General features: G+C 41.3%; 1 protein-coding gene across 1 annotated transcript in view; it reads right to left on the minus strand.

Moving 5' to 3' along the window:
• The window catches only part of SH3BP5 (SH3 domain binding protein 5), a 52,373-nt gene extending 40,858 nt beyond the window's left edge, over positions 1-11,515 (minus strand). The window contains exons 1-2 of the mRNA XM_050315620.1: positions 11,373-11,515; positions 9,227-9,289 (exon numbers count right to left, since the gene is read on the minus strand). Of these exons, the coding sequence (XP_050171577.1) occupies positions 9,227-9,289; positions 11,373-11,453 (144 nt within the window). The 5' untranslated portion in view covers positions 11,454-11,515. The remainder of the gene's footprint in view (positions 1-9,226; positions 9,290-11,372) is intronic.
• Between the last annotated feature and the right edge of the window lie 1,943 nt (positions 11,516-13,458).

Here is a 13,458-nt window from a genome sequence, read left to right on the forward strand (position 1 = left end):
CTCTCAACAAGGCTTGTAACTCTAATTAGAGAGTAGCATTTATGCAGACTGCTGGAGTGACATGTTGATTATCAGGAAGCAGCTGGCTTGAAGAAGTGCCCTAATTCAGGAGGGGTTTGTCACTATTGTTGAGGATTTCTAGAATGCAAAGCTGTTTATTCATTGGAAGATTTCAAATACATTGGAACCTGCCACTGTGCTCTCAAAAGTGGAAAAAAAAATGTAACAGTACATCAGTTTTTTACAGAAAAAGCAAGATACTTCTGTAAAAGCTTCCTTGTTTTCTTTTTGATGTTATCTAAAACCTGAACCAGCACTGGTAATATTTTAGTTCAGTGTAAATAGCTTTGGATTCTTAAGGTACTCTAATTTATTCTAAGGAATTATTCAAATGGGTAACAAGTTCAAAAATGGAGAACTAAATGCACAATAACTTATTATTTCATTAACTCAAATCCAGTCAGTAATCTCATTTCTTAGTGAAAGCCTGAAATGTATCACTTAAACAACATGTATGGAGTCAGTGATTTTCTCAGTGAGAGGAGTTTGAATATTTCCAATTAAATGACTGGATGATACATGGTTCACTGCTCAAAATGAATTTCACAAGTAACTGAAATAAAGCTACAAGCATGATGATTGTATTGCAAGAAAAATATTATGTACTGAAGTAGATTTAACAAAAAAAAATATTCCTGTAAGTGCAGGAACAGAATTAAAAGCTCATTTCTAAATGAGTGAGCCTGAAGGTTTGTTCTCACTTTTTTGTAAAAGCTACATATTATGATATGTAATATGTAAAATAGTTTAAGTAAAGATATAAATATAATTATAAAATTATATTTAAAATTATATTTAAAATATAAATATAATTACAATATGTAAAGTAGTAAATAGTTCAAGTAAAAAAAGCCCTATGCAGCGATTCATCAAAAAATTCAGTTCCCATGTTTGTAAGGTAAGCACTTAGAACAAAGAAACCATCACTAAAAATCTGTACATAGAGACCTACCCCAAATTTATTCATGTAATAGTTTTGTACAGTCTTACCCAATGGGAAGAAGATGACTAGTCTCTACCTGGAACTTAAAAAAAGAAAAAGAAAAAGAAAAAAAATAAACCAAGAAACACCAAGGGCAGAGCAGTCTAATTAACAGCAACTGTTAATTTGTACCCATTCATCTCCCACTAACTCAGATGACGCAGATACAAGTTACTAAACTGTAACTACTCCTGTACCTGGCACCTGCGGCACAGGTGTTGCAAATGGTTAAGCACATGTGTGCCCACAAGCACAGCCCCGCCACACACAGTAGTTAGTTACTCAGAACAGGGAGCTGCAGCTGAAAAACATACTGGTGTGCACTTCCAGTTTGTCATACCCCAAGCATGCCTGGTTCCTCTTTTGAGGCCTTATTTGGGTCCAACCATCCTCATTTCTCCCAGTGAAGAACAATAATGAAAACCGAAACACCCCAGAACTTTACATCTGTATCATCCGCCACATGATTTATTTTTAGTGACACTTATTCTCAGGCTCCTGACTGTCAGAAACACAAGCCTGCAGGCTCCAACACCTTCTGCATGAGAGAATAAGCAGATGCTCATTCTCTGCTGGGATCAGTACCCCTACCAAACGTTTCCAGCCATCTCCTTCAGACACAGCAACAAGATGCTGAGGTCTCTGAGAAGATGTAATGCCAAGCACATGCCTTCTCCTGCACTACACTACTCTCCACTATCCCCAAACACATTACAAAAGCAAAGGATCCCACACTGTGTATCTACACCACATGTGCTCCCGTGGCAACCCAGGGCATTCACACCACCCAGTTTCCTCAGTCTGAACTGATTCAGCTCTCGTGGGCTCAGTGACTGCATCTCCTATCTGGGAGCTATGGCAACATCTCATGTGAGTAGGGTCACAATGATCCCCTGCAAACATGCAGCCATACTCCGTGTTGGCCCTGCCACGTGCTGGCAGAGCACCTGTAAAAGACGTCACCCTTGGGACAGTCCAAAATTTCCCCGGCAGGTAACCCAGGGGAAGTCTGAGTAAGAAATACAGGTGCAGCAGCTGTTTTTACCCTTCACGTGAAAGGTGGGAGGCCAGAAGTACCAAGGCAATTGCACCAGTAGGACTGGGCTTGGTGCACTTACGTGGCATGAAAAGTGCATCTGTGGTTCATGGGAAGAAGGGGTCTGTGGTCAAGACAATAACTTGGGAATCGATTTAATTCACTGCCTTATGTCTGGCTTCCTATGTTACTGTCAGTGAGACACTGCAACCCATATGTAAAGCGGTTCAAACCTATAAATCCTCTTAACGATGTTTTCTGTAAGGACACTCACGTCAAAAGCTTAACGGCTCAGGAACTGCAGTTCATCCATGGTCCATAACACATTTGTGTTAGGAAAACAACCACACCACCTTCGAGTTCTTATCAGATCCCCTGATGTGATGTTCCTCCAGACAAGCGTTACTATTTAACTGCCAAACTCTGGCTTCATTTAGACCTTTCTCTAGCACACATGGATGACAGAGAAAGGAAAATATGTCAATCCCCGCAACTTTTCGTCATGAGCAGAACCAAGACAGCACAGCATATGCCATACGAATTTTCTAGCACAGTTCTCAATCCCTAGTGTCTGTATTTCAGTTCCTTGAAAGATAATGCCTTCCCAGCAGAAGTGCTAGTTATTGATAAAAGCAGCCTTAGGTACTAACCAACCCTGTGCATCACACTCACCACTTCTGGGTGCGTTTTTAGGTTTTGGGGGTTTGTTTGTTTGAAGAGAACAAGGCTTTGTTTTTCTCAGCACTACAATAGAATATATATACAGACCAGATACACTTGAACAGAAGCAATCCAACTGACAAAAGACATCTCAAACACCCAGGAAACAGTTTTAAAAGCATATTTTCCCCTCCATTCACTCCTAATCTTCCATGATCATTTTTAAGAACACCTTGCTGCTGATTTTAAAAACAGAACGGTGACATTGAAAATGCCAGCCAGTCAGCTTTCAGTGTTTTCTATTTGCTCAAATGAGATGATGACAAACCTTTTTCAAGCTGGACAAAAGCCGATTAAGGCATTTTATCCTCAATGTGTGTCACGAGGTTACAGCCTTAAAACTAGACTCTCACTACCTAGGTGCTTGTCATATACAAGCTCGAGCAGGCATAGCACTTAGTGCACCTCGCAAACAGCTGCAATTTACGTTTCAACATCTTGTTCTACGGCTGCAAGAGCTCCACACTCACCAGCTTTCTTCCTGGAAATCCTTCGCACTTTTCTCCCAAAATAGATTTCACTAGCTCTGTCTTAGGGAGCATGCCAGACCTCTACCCTGTATATGTTTTTGCTGCAATAGTTCATTATTAAAGTGCACTTTGTTTCCAGTAACTTGCTGTGGGGCAACTATTTGATACTGCACCAAAAGAGGGAATCACACTTAAGGACAGGCCATCCATACAGGAGTATTTTGGAAATCCACACTCAACTGCAGCAAAAAACTAAAATACAATTTTCCACTTACGCTGCACCTGTCAGAGACCAAAGCATGCTTGTTTTCCTTCCTCAGGAATGATGGTGATGAGCTGGTGTTCGATGTCAGATGACAGGCAAATAACTATTTCTGCCCATCAAATGAAATGCGTATTTTCAAACAAATTTCTTTTTAAAATGAACTTAACACATCACCCAAGTATGAAACATCTTAGTACCAAATGCATCTAAATTTCATTTACAAAGGTTGTCCTATGATCTTTATGCCAGTCTGGTGTGCAGAACCTCTGACAAGCCATTAAAACACCCTGGGAGATACATGGGAAATTAAATTGCTGACTGAGAGATGGGCTTCATCTATTTCCAAAAGACTGGCAGTATCCATACCCTTCTTCTTTGCTACAAAGACCTACAAGCCAAAACAGCATCAGCATCATACATGCACACCAGACAGACGCATATGCCGTGCTCAGAAATCTGCCTTCAGAGCATCAAACCAGTTAAAAACATTTTTAACATCTATTTGGTCCCTGAGCAGTTCAAGTAAACCAGACTGCCTACCAAACCTTAAAAACAAAGCACGCAGAAGGGTGTTAAGTAGTATCTTGCTTAATTGTTAAGCATGGGAAAAGGTCTGTTTGGTTTTTTTTAGGCAGCTACTAATTTGCCATCTGAAAGTTGCTCTAACCTTCTGCTTGAACACAGTTACAAACTGAGACTGCAAATACTTACTACAAATATTTTTAGTTCTCATAGAATAGAGAGGAAAGGAGGCCAAGGAGGGCACTGGGTGCTCCTTTCAAAACAAGATTTCTCTGCCTAACCCTTCCTCCCTCAGGCTGGAAACCCACTTGGGTGACAAAATCTTTCCAGAGCCATAGCAGAGGAAGGAGCCTTTCCTTACTCATCTGTGGATGAAAGCAAAAGGCAAAACAACAAGCAATCTGCACACAGGAGCCATTTCCTATGGAAGCAAGTGGATTATAAAGAAACATGGAAAGATTTCTCCTCATAGTGCTGGACAAATACATCATGCATGTATATCACAGTCCAAAAACCAGGAGGAGCACCAGCCAGTGAGATGTTTTGCCCTTATCTGTGTATTCTTTTGTGGACACCGGAAAACACTGCACAGCGGGATGATAAGTTAGTGGATGTTTCTACAGATAGATGCCAAGCAGGCATGCTCAGAATGAGACTCCTGCCATTCACAGGTCATTTCTCTAAAACCTGAAAGATGGAGAATTTGGTTTTGGTTTTTTTTAAGTCTACTTAAAATTCCTATGTGTGACAGGATCACCAGCTTGAGTTTTACCCCAAAACCAAGTATTTTATTGAAGAAGTAAGAAACAATTCTAAATAGCTGGTAGACATCTATCTGCTTGCCAGTGGGAAGCTGTGAATGAATCCCTTGCTTTGTTTTGCTTTGTTTGTGCATGCAGCTTTTGCTTTACTTATCTAACTGTCTTTATCTCAACCCACGAGTTTTCTCACTTTCACTCTTCTGATTCTCTCTCCTATCCCACCCTCAGGGAGTGAGCTGCTCTGTCGTGCTTAGCTGCCAGCTGGGGTTAAACCATGACAAACAGTCCCTCCCCGTCTGAGAGGGGTTCAAATGCTGACAAAGCTCACATATGAAAGAGCACCACAGCTGATACACCCCTTCCCTTTGACTCTATCCAGCACTAACCCAGGGTGACCTTTATGATAAATCCAGGACCAAAATTAACACCAAGTCTTGCAGATCAGGACTAGAGCATCTAGGCAAGCATAGAAGAAGGATCCTAACCAGGCCCTCTTATAACAAGCACCGTTGAAAGCAGTACTGTTCAGCTCCAGTTTCCGCGTGCAGCCATCTCCCCTGAACAAACACTGGCAAGTTCGTAGCTCCAGCAACACAAAAACCCTCTCTAAAAAAAACCACATTTGGGATAGCTGGGATTCCAGTGGTAATTTTAATGGTATGTGCTGCATTTCCCCTCCCTGCAATGCTGCCAGAGGGTCTCTGGGTGAATTTGTTACATCTGAATTGTACTTTCAAGAGCCAGTCAAAGCCCGTGTATAAGCTGGCTGGACTGGTGAGTCATGAACATTTGTTAAGTACATTTGCAACTCCTGATGCGAGTTCAGATGGAGATGCATTTCCAGTAAACAGGAAAAAAGCTTAAACAGCAAGGCGCCGCTCTAACTTGCATTTGGCCAAAACATACTTGTATCTCCACTGCAAGATGTTTCCCCCACCTCTTCACAGACACTTCAAACATAAACAGGGACATTAGCGAAGCCAAGTGTTATATCCCTCAGAGGACCCTTATCATCCTTTCGCTGTGTCAGTAACACTCAGTGCTGCACTTAGGATGAGCAGCATTATGGATTTTAAATCAAGCCTAATCAAAGATTCATTAACAGGCAATACATTAACGCAACATATAACTACCAGCCACTCAGTGCCCTTTAGCAGCCCCACAACTCCTGAACAGGCTGCAAGCATCACCAGGTCAGGATATTCCTCCAGGGTTTAATAGGATAGGTCAAAAGAGCAAAAAATGAGTAATTCTTCTGACCAAAAGAACAGACGTGTAGCCAACTTCAACACATCTGTCCATGTCACACCATGCATGTACATCCACTGCTCTCACAGGCGGTTTGGGTGCAAAACTTATTTTAAAAGATAAAAAAAGGTATGCCGGTCAACTTAAAAACAGATCACATGGCAGTTTCAGTGCAAAACTTTTAAAAAATGTCAGGTTGACTTAAAACAGAATTCCTCATTTTATCACCTCTGTAATCAGCAGATGTCAATATTTTCTACATCGTCCAAACGTGGACGCGCCTTTGGCTACACCAAGACAGTGTAGTCTCAAAATCCTACAAGCCTCTACTGAATTCAGGCCTGAGGCACAAGAAGAACAAAAACATGGGGTTTGGAGGCATTTAACAGCCTTTTTTTCCATTTAATGGAAAAGTCAGCAGTCCCATTTAAAGAAACTCACACAAAGCTACACACAAGAAGTCCAGAACAGCTTTGCAAAACTCAGATGCCACAAGGTTACTCTTCCTGCTTATCAGGTCACAAAAACATGAGTGTCTTTTTCTAAACTTCTTTCAAAGAAATATACCTCCTACTCAAACACTCTCATTGCTTTTCCACATTATTTTGGGGGAAAAAATAATCAACAGTGGGAATGTATGGACCACAAAGTAATGCTACAGGAAGTTGGCAGTCAGCATCTTGTACTGTAAATAGCATAATGATACATCCATGTTCCCATTAAAGATACTGAAAAGATGAAGAAAATGATACTAGCAAGCCAGGCTAAATATAACTCCATTGTCTGGCTAAAAAGCACCCACACACATCTTTCTTCTAATGAAATTATCTTGCAATAGCAGGAGCACCACAAACTAGGAACGGGTAGCAAGAGGGACCCAAAGCAGCTAATAACAGCCAATTGAGCAAATCTTTAAAGGCAAACATAGCATGGCTCTCCCAGAAGCCCACATTTTAAGCAGAATTCATGGATTTTGCAAGTCTTTGAAGCAGAATGAACCCAGTTCTAAACTCCTCCTTCCCAACTTTGGATTTATCCTATAAGGTGGCTTGGCAAAGCTTTCTTTTCTTATTCAGAGAATGAATGGAGAGATATTCTGTGTTGGGTGTTGTGGGGTTCCTGCAGGAAGGTCTGAAGTCCATTTAAAATGAATTTATCAACATGTATATAAATTAAGCCTTGTTTACATCATCCAACTCCATCTGTCTTCAAAATTTAAGCAGATCAGAAGAAAACCTTTACAGATTAGAAATAATGCAGTTGCATGATACCACAAACTGGCTTCAATCCAGTAAGATTTTTGAATGAAAAATGAAGAGGAAACATTCATGAAGGCATACTGTTGATGATATTTCAATTTCATTCCATCAAAGACTGCTTACAGTAAGTATCTGCAGACAGATCTGCAGTAAAGATTTAATGACATAGAGGTAGAAATCATATAATCATTCTCTGCACTATCTGACACCTAGTATTTATTACACTGCATAAAGTAAGCAACAATGTGAGATCAAGCTAACGTGGAAACACTGCTCTTTTATTTACAGTTATATATCCATGAGTCTTTCAGCCCTTACACCTCAGCATGTGTCATACAAGCTACAAATCTGCCAGCTCGACAAACACCTGAACACATGAATAATTTTAATCAAGCAGTGAAATCCCATCTTAAAGTCACTGGGACTTATTCCATGAGTATGCCTTTGCATTATTATTACTATTCCATCTGCTTCATAATATGGCCTCATTGAAGGGTTATGACAAAATTAATGAAATCCAGGCAACTATCCATAGTATCATCTTTCAATTTCAGTACCTCAGCATGAAATAGGAGAGTGAAAAGATATATATAATGATTATTTTCTTCAACACATCTATATAAAGGGTCCTGAAGTCCATCTAATTGATATTGTTGCAGACTAGCATACTGATTTTTAGAGTTCACTCATAAAATTTAAATCAAGCTAGTGACACTGAACAGTTTTCACAGCTAAAATATAGTTTAATTTGGTATAACAAATAGTTTCCCATTCTGTTACGTTTTTTTGCCAATAAATGTATGATCTACATTCCACAAACGACAGAAAATGCAAACAAGTGGGAAGAAGAAAAAAGACACAACAAGACTGCTTTGTTTCCAGAGAAGTTCACAACCCTATTTTCTGTTCAGTGCACCCAGTGGATACTCCAGTATTTTAAAATACTACCAGGAATCATCCCAAGCTCCAGGTATCCATCTCATGAAAACACACACACACAAGAAAAAATACAACAAAACACAGACTCTGACATTTGGAAGGTGCAGACAGAAGTACATCTATCTATGTACTTTTTGAGTATGTTCATCACGGCAACCTCAGCATGTTTTGATACAGTATTCAAAATGTTGTAATGACATCAAAATTATTTAGGATGCAAAGTCATATTTTATGCCAGTTTTTATTTAGCAGCACGTTCATCTTACACTTCCACTGGGTTTATCTTCTTTGTTTTGCAAACAAAAGAAAATTTAGAAACACAAGTAGGCCAGTTTGTTTTGCTTCATTATTAGATCAATCATGTTGAGCCTTCCAGAATGACTAACAAGTAGTTGAAGCTCAAGTTTGGGGATTTAGAAACAATTTCTTCAGAACTTTCTATTAGATTTTTAGGTATTCAAGAAAACCTCTTTTTACAACTAGGAAGTCTTTTCCTCTAACTTTCTTTCATTACCTTCCTTGCTCAGAAAGTATTGACAAAAAAGGCAAAGTTAACAAGCTAAAAAACACCCAAACAGCCACCAAAGAGAAGATCCTGGCAGACAGTTGTATGGCAAAAAACCTCTTAACCAAACAAACTTTCCCTGTCTGTAATTACAAGAACGCAAACCCAAAACAGTGCCTTGTAAAAATAAAACTTGTCTAAGCTTAGTTTCAAAACCTAAAAATAAGGTTTGGAGCGGTGGGGTGTGAAGGATTTATACTGTCAGCATATCTCAACCTTCTCCCTTTCTGTTCCAGCTGTTAGTTCAATTCATACCTTTAAAAAAATCACCACCAGACTCTAGAAACCAAATTACCACAGGATGCACACAATTCAGGAGGCAACCTACTCAGAAATACTGTTCTGCTGTTCACAAAATCCAACATGCACAAAAGGAAAACGCAAGGATAAATGCTGTACCTCCAGCTCCGTCTCTCTGCGATTGATATCATCTGTGGACTGATTCAGTTTTTCTAGCTCCCCCTAGAAAGAAAGAAAGAAAGAAAGAAAGAAAATCAGATGCATGTTAAGAAATCTGGGGAAAAAACGTGTCCGAGAAGGCTCATTCAGCATCCCCACTGCAAGCTCACAAGGGCTGTGGCTTCCGTGAAAAGGGGAAACCTTGAGATGATTAGTTTAACTTTGCCACTGGTCTTCTACTTTGCTACTCACAAGAAAAACAATCAGAAAAGCTCTACAGTTTTATGTGAAGGCAATACCTTTCCTGTTCTTGCTAATTCTTCACTATTACAAATAAACATAAGGTACACTAAGTTCTGTCTTATTAATCAGTATAGACAGTATCTGCGAGGTACTAAGGAGGCAGACACACCCACCCTAGAAGGATTAGCATTAAGTTAGTACTATCAAATGAGACATGCAGGGAATGCACAGAATTGATAAGAAATGCTCTTGCAGCGCGAGAGACATTTCACTCTGGATTTTTGGCAAACCGTTTCACAACCTAACCAGTCAATGGGACGTACGATTATGTTTACATAGCCTGCCTTCGTGCCAAGATTTTGATCTCTTAACAGCAAAAACAAAGGTGTTAAATCCCTTGAATAAATATGTAGTAGAGGTGGTGTTGGCATGAATGAAGTTACTGTAAAAATAAAGCTCATTCTTAATTACTTTCTTACCACGAAAAGCAACCCTCAGGAGCAGACTCTGATAGGTTTCTTTATTTGAGCAACATGTTACTCCATGTGAGATCCTACGATTTCAGCAGGAGTGTTCAAACGTTATTTAATTGTCAACCAGTGTAACAGAATCCGCCTTCAAGTGTTTAGCTGTATAAACCAAACACTGTAAATTGATTGTCACTTGAGCCATTTCCCACTAGATTACAAGAATGACTCTGGTTACAACGAGAAAAGAATTAATTGCAACAGTTTAGCTCTCTTATCCTCGGAGGTCAGATTGCATTTCCCACTCCTAGGATTTGAAAGATACCTATTTGTGTACTCATGTTGTCCAAAAATGACACTCATATGAAAATTACCTGTCTCTTACTGTAAAGCTAAAAACCTTACAGCTGTCAGGGAAGTAGACACAGCAGCCTGTTTTTTCAAATAAACAGAAAACTTAACAAAAACACTATTTTGCCAACAATGTACAAATCATGTACATGGAAACACATTTCAAGCTGAAGAACCTAAGGACAAAACCCGATCAATGGGCACTACCCGAGCTTAGCTTCTCAAAATCAGGGCAGTAACAGGCTGGCTTTTGGCTGAGGGCCTCGGTCTATGTAACCATGTTTTGTGAATTTTGCAATTGCTCTGCTCAGCCCTGGAAAAAGAAATGCTCACGATGGAGAAAAGAATGACAAATACAGCGAGCAGGGACCTCCGCCAAGGATCCTCTCAGCAATGTACTCACGTTATATTCACTCACGACAAACAATCCCAGAAATGCTGGAGGCAAAAGCCATAAATCTGTAGAGACCTAAAAATACATTTCATTTTGGGGACCAGAGCGTGCTGAAGTTTGCACCAGGCTATTGGTCAAGACACGATTTGGGGGAGAAAAGCTTTGTTTAGAAACCATGCAAAAATAAAAAATCATCGCAGAAGGCATTCACAGAGGAAACACCACATTCCACCAACGCTCCTTTTTTAAATAAATAAAAATGATAATTAAAAAAATCGACGTTTTCCCGCATTAAGAATTTCTGAGCACCAGCCCTGTTCCACCAGCAAGGTCACGCCGTCATGGTCAAAAAATAAAAAGGGGAGGGGGGATTTCAGCAGGAGGAGAAGGAGGGATGCCGAACGGAGCCCGGCGCAGAGCGATGCCCGGGGTAACAAAGGGTTGGGGCTCCCCGGGGCCGCTTCCCCCGCACCCGGCGGGCGCCCAGGCACTCGGGGCTGCTCCGCACCGCCGCTCGGCAGGGGAAGAAAAAAAAATATACGTACATATATATATATATGAACATATGCAGCACAAAATAAAAGGCAATCCTTACTCTATGCAATTATTATATACATTACATACGTATTAAAATAAATTTAGAAATTAAGCACACACACCCACACACCCCCGCCGGAAGGCAGGCCCTCACCTGGATGCGGGGGTCCACCTCCTCCTCCTCGGGGCGCGGTGGCTCCTCGGCGGGGCGGCCTCGCCGGCCCCCCGGCTCCATGGCGGCGGCTCCTGCTGCTTCCAGCGGCACCTCCCGCTCCGCCGCTCCCGGCTCCGGCTCCGGCTCCGCGGCCGGCCCCGCCTCCAGAGGGAACCCCTCCCTCCCCACAGCGCCCCCCCCGTCTCTTTGTGCGTTCGCTCCGCAACGAGGAAATTGGCGCAAAATTGCGGGGTTTCCTACTTCTTCTTCTTCTTTTTTTTTTTTTTTTTATTTTTTTTAAAGCCTTCCTCACGCCCCTTTTTTTGGTGTGCCGAAGCCTGTGGGTTTTGCCGCGCTTGATGCTCCCCCCGCCGTCCATCCCCCCCCCACCTTCACTCCTCCCCGCGATGGCACTGCGTGAAACCAGGATGAGTAGTTTCAGGTGCTGGGAAATGCTAACGACACCTTGCTGGCTTCCCCACCACCACCACCACCACCTTCTTTTCTTCCTTCCTCTTTTTCAAGCTCTGTTGGAGGCTGACATGCCTATGGAGAAGAAAAGCAGAGAGAGGGGAGGAGAGAAAAATACTAAAGGCACTTTCAACAACCTTGAAAATTCAAATGAAACCCAGATTTCTATTGTGTGGCAGCTAGGCAAGCAACTATTGTAGCTACTGCATGCAGCAGAAAAAGGCATACTGAAGACACATTCCTTTGTTGTCAGTAGAAAGGAACTTCTTGCACTTATATAAGAAGCACTTATAATATGTACATGCATGGCCCCTGTCTAGCAGAGCATTTCCGAGTAGGGTCTCCTTAATCACAGGGGCAGTGCCCAAACTGGTACCCAAACACTAATGGAAAAAGAATGGGCAACCCTTCTGACGAGCAGTGTACCAGCAGGGATGGGCGCCAGCAGCTCTTTACCTCACTGGTCTCAGGCACAGCTGAAACCCCTTCTGTGGTCTGCAGCAAAGAAATAAAATTTTAAGCAATTACTTTCTCTTCCCTTCTCACAGTAAACCCCACGGGAGATTAACAGCACATTCCCTTGATGCTGAAAAGAAAAAACAAGATGCTTTGTCTTTTCCCTCCTCAAGATGCACAGAAGACAGTCCCACCAAGGCACATGGACCAAGCAACCCATGTAGGAAAAACAAGACAAGAAGTGGCAACTGACTGAGCCAAGACCATTCCCCAGTTCACACCAGCCACACTGAAATGTTTTCATCACTCCCTCTGGGAGGATAACAAGTCATTTCAAACAGATGAAGAATATATCTCCACCTTTGATTTAACCCTATTGTTGTTATAAAACTCCTCAAAAGATAACACAAAAATCAGAATGAAAGTTTAGATGTGGTGAGGAAAGAAACTCCCTTTATGAGACTGAAGGTGAAAAAAAATCTCAGCAAAGCATAAGATAAAAATTCACATTCGTAAGGTAACTAAGGTAAAAAAAGAGGAAAAAGAAAAGCAGTGAAGGTCTTCCAAACACTATAAAGCAACCAGGGGAAAAAAAAGAAAAGGATGTGAGGAAAGTGACACAAACATTTGAAAACAGTATAAACATGCAAAGTGACACCAACAAACTAAAATAATCAAGGAACAGAGGAGGTGTTGCAAAAACGCAGATGGGTTGTTTGCAACATCTTCACTTCTCACAGCAGAAAAAAATCATGTAAAGGGGAAGGAAACGAAACAAAAAAAAAAACAAAAACAAAACCAAAAACAAATCAACCAAAGCCAAGTGTTTACTCTTACTGCTGTCCATTAAGAGAATCCAATGTGCACACACAGCCAGAAGTTCCCAGGGCCCTGGCGTCTCTCATCCCTAGTGTGCTGTGGCTCCTGCCGAGACTGGAGTGCTCAAATGTTCAACATTCTCATCATCCTGAAAGAGCACAGAAAACACAAAGCTGCACAGGAAAGGGTTAATGCTGGCAATCCTGCTTTTATTTCTAGAAAACAAGGCTATGTAAAACAGCTACTACAGCTATGCCATGTTGCTCCAAAACTAACGCAGGCTGACCCACAGCAATGTCACACAAAAGCACTGCCCACTGCTTGGGGTACAGAAATGCTC

The sequence above is a fragment of the Myiozetetes cayanensis genome, unplaced genomic scaffold (assembly GCF_022539395.1).
Source record: "Myiozetetes cayanensis isolate MyiCay16 unplaced genomic scaffold, myiCay2020 scf1, whole genome shotgun sequence".
NCBI classification, from domain to species: domain Eukaryota; kingdom Metazoa; phylum Chordata; class Aves; order Passeriformes; family Tyrannidae; genus Myiozetetes; species Myiozetetes cayanensis.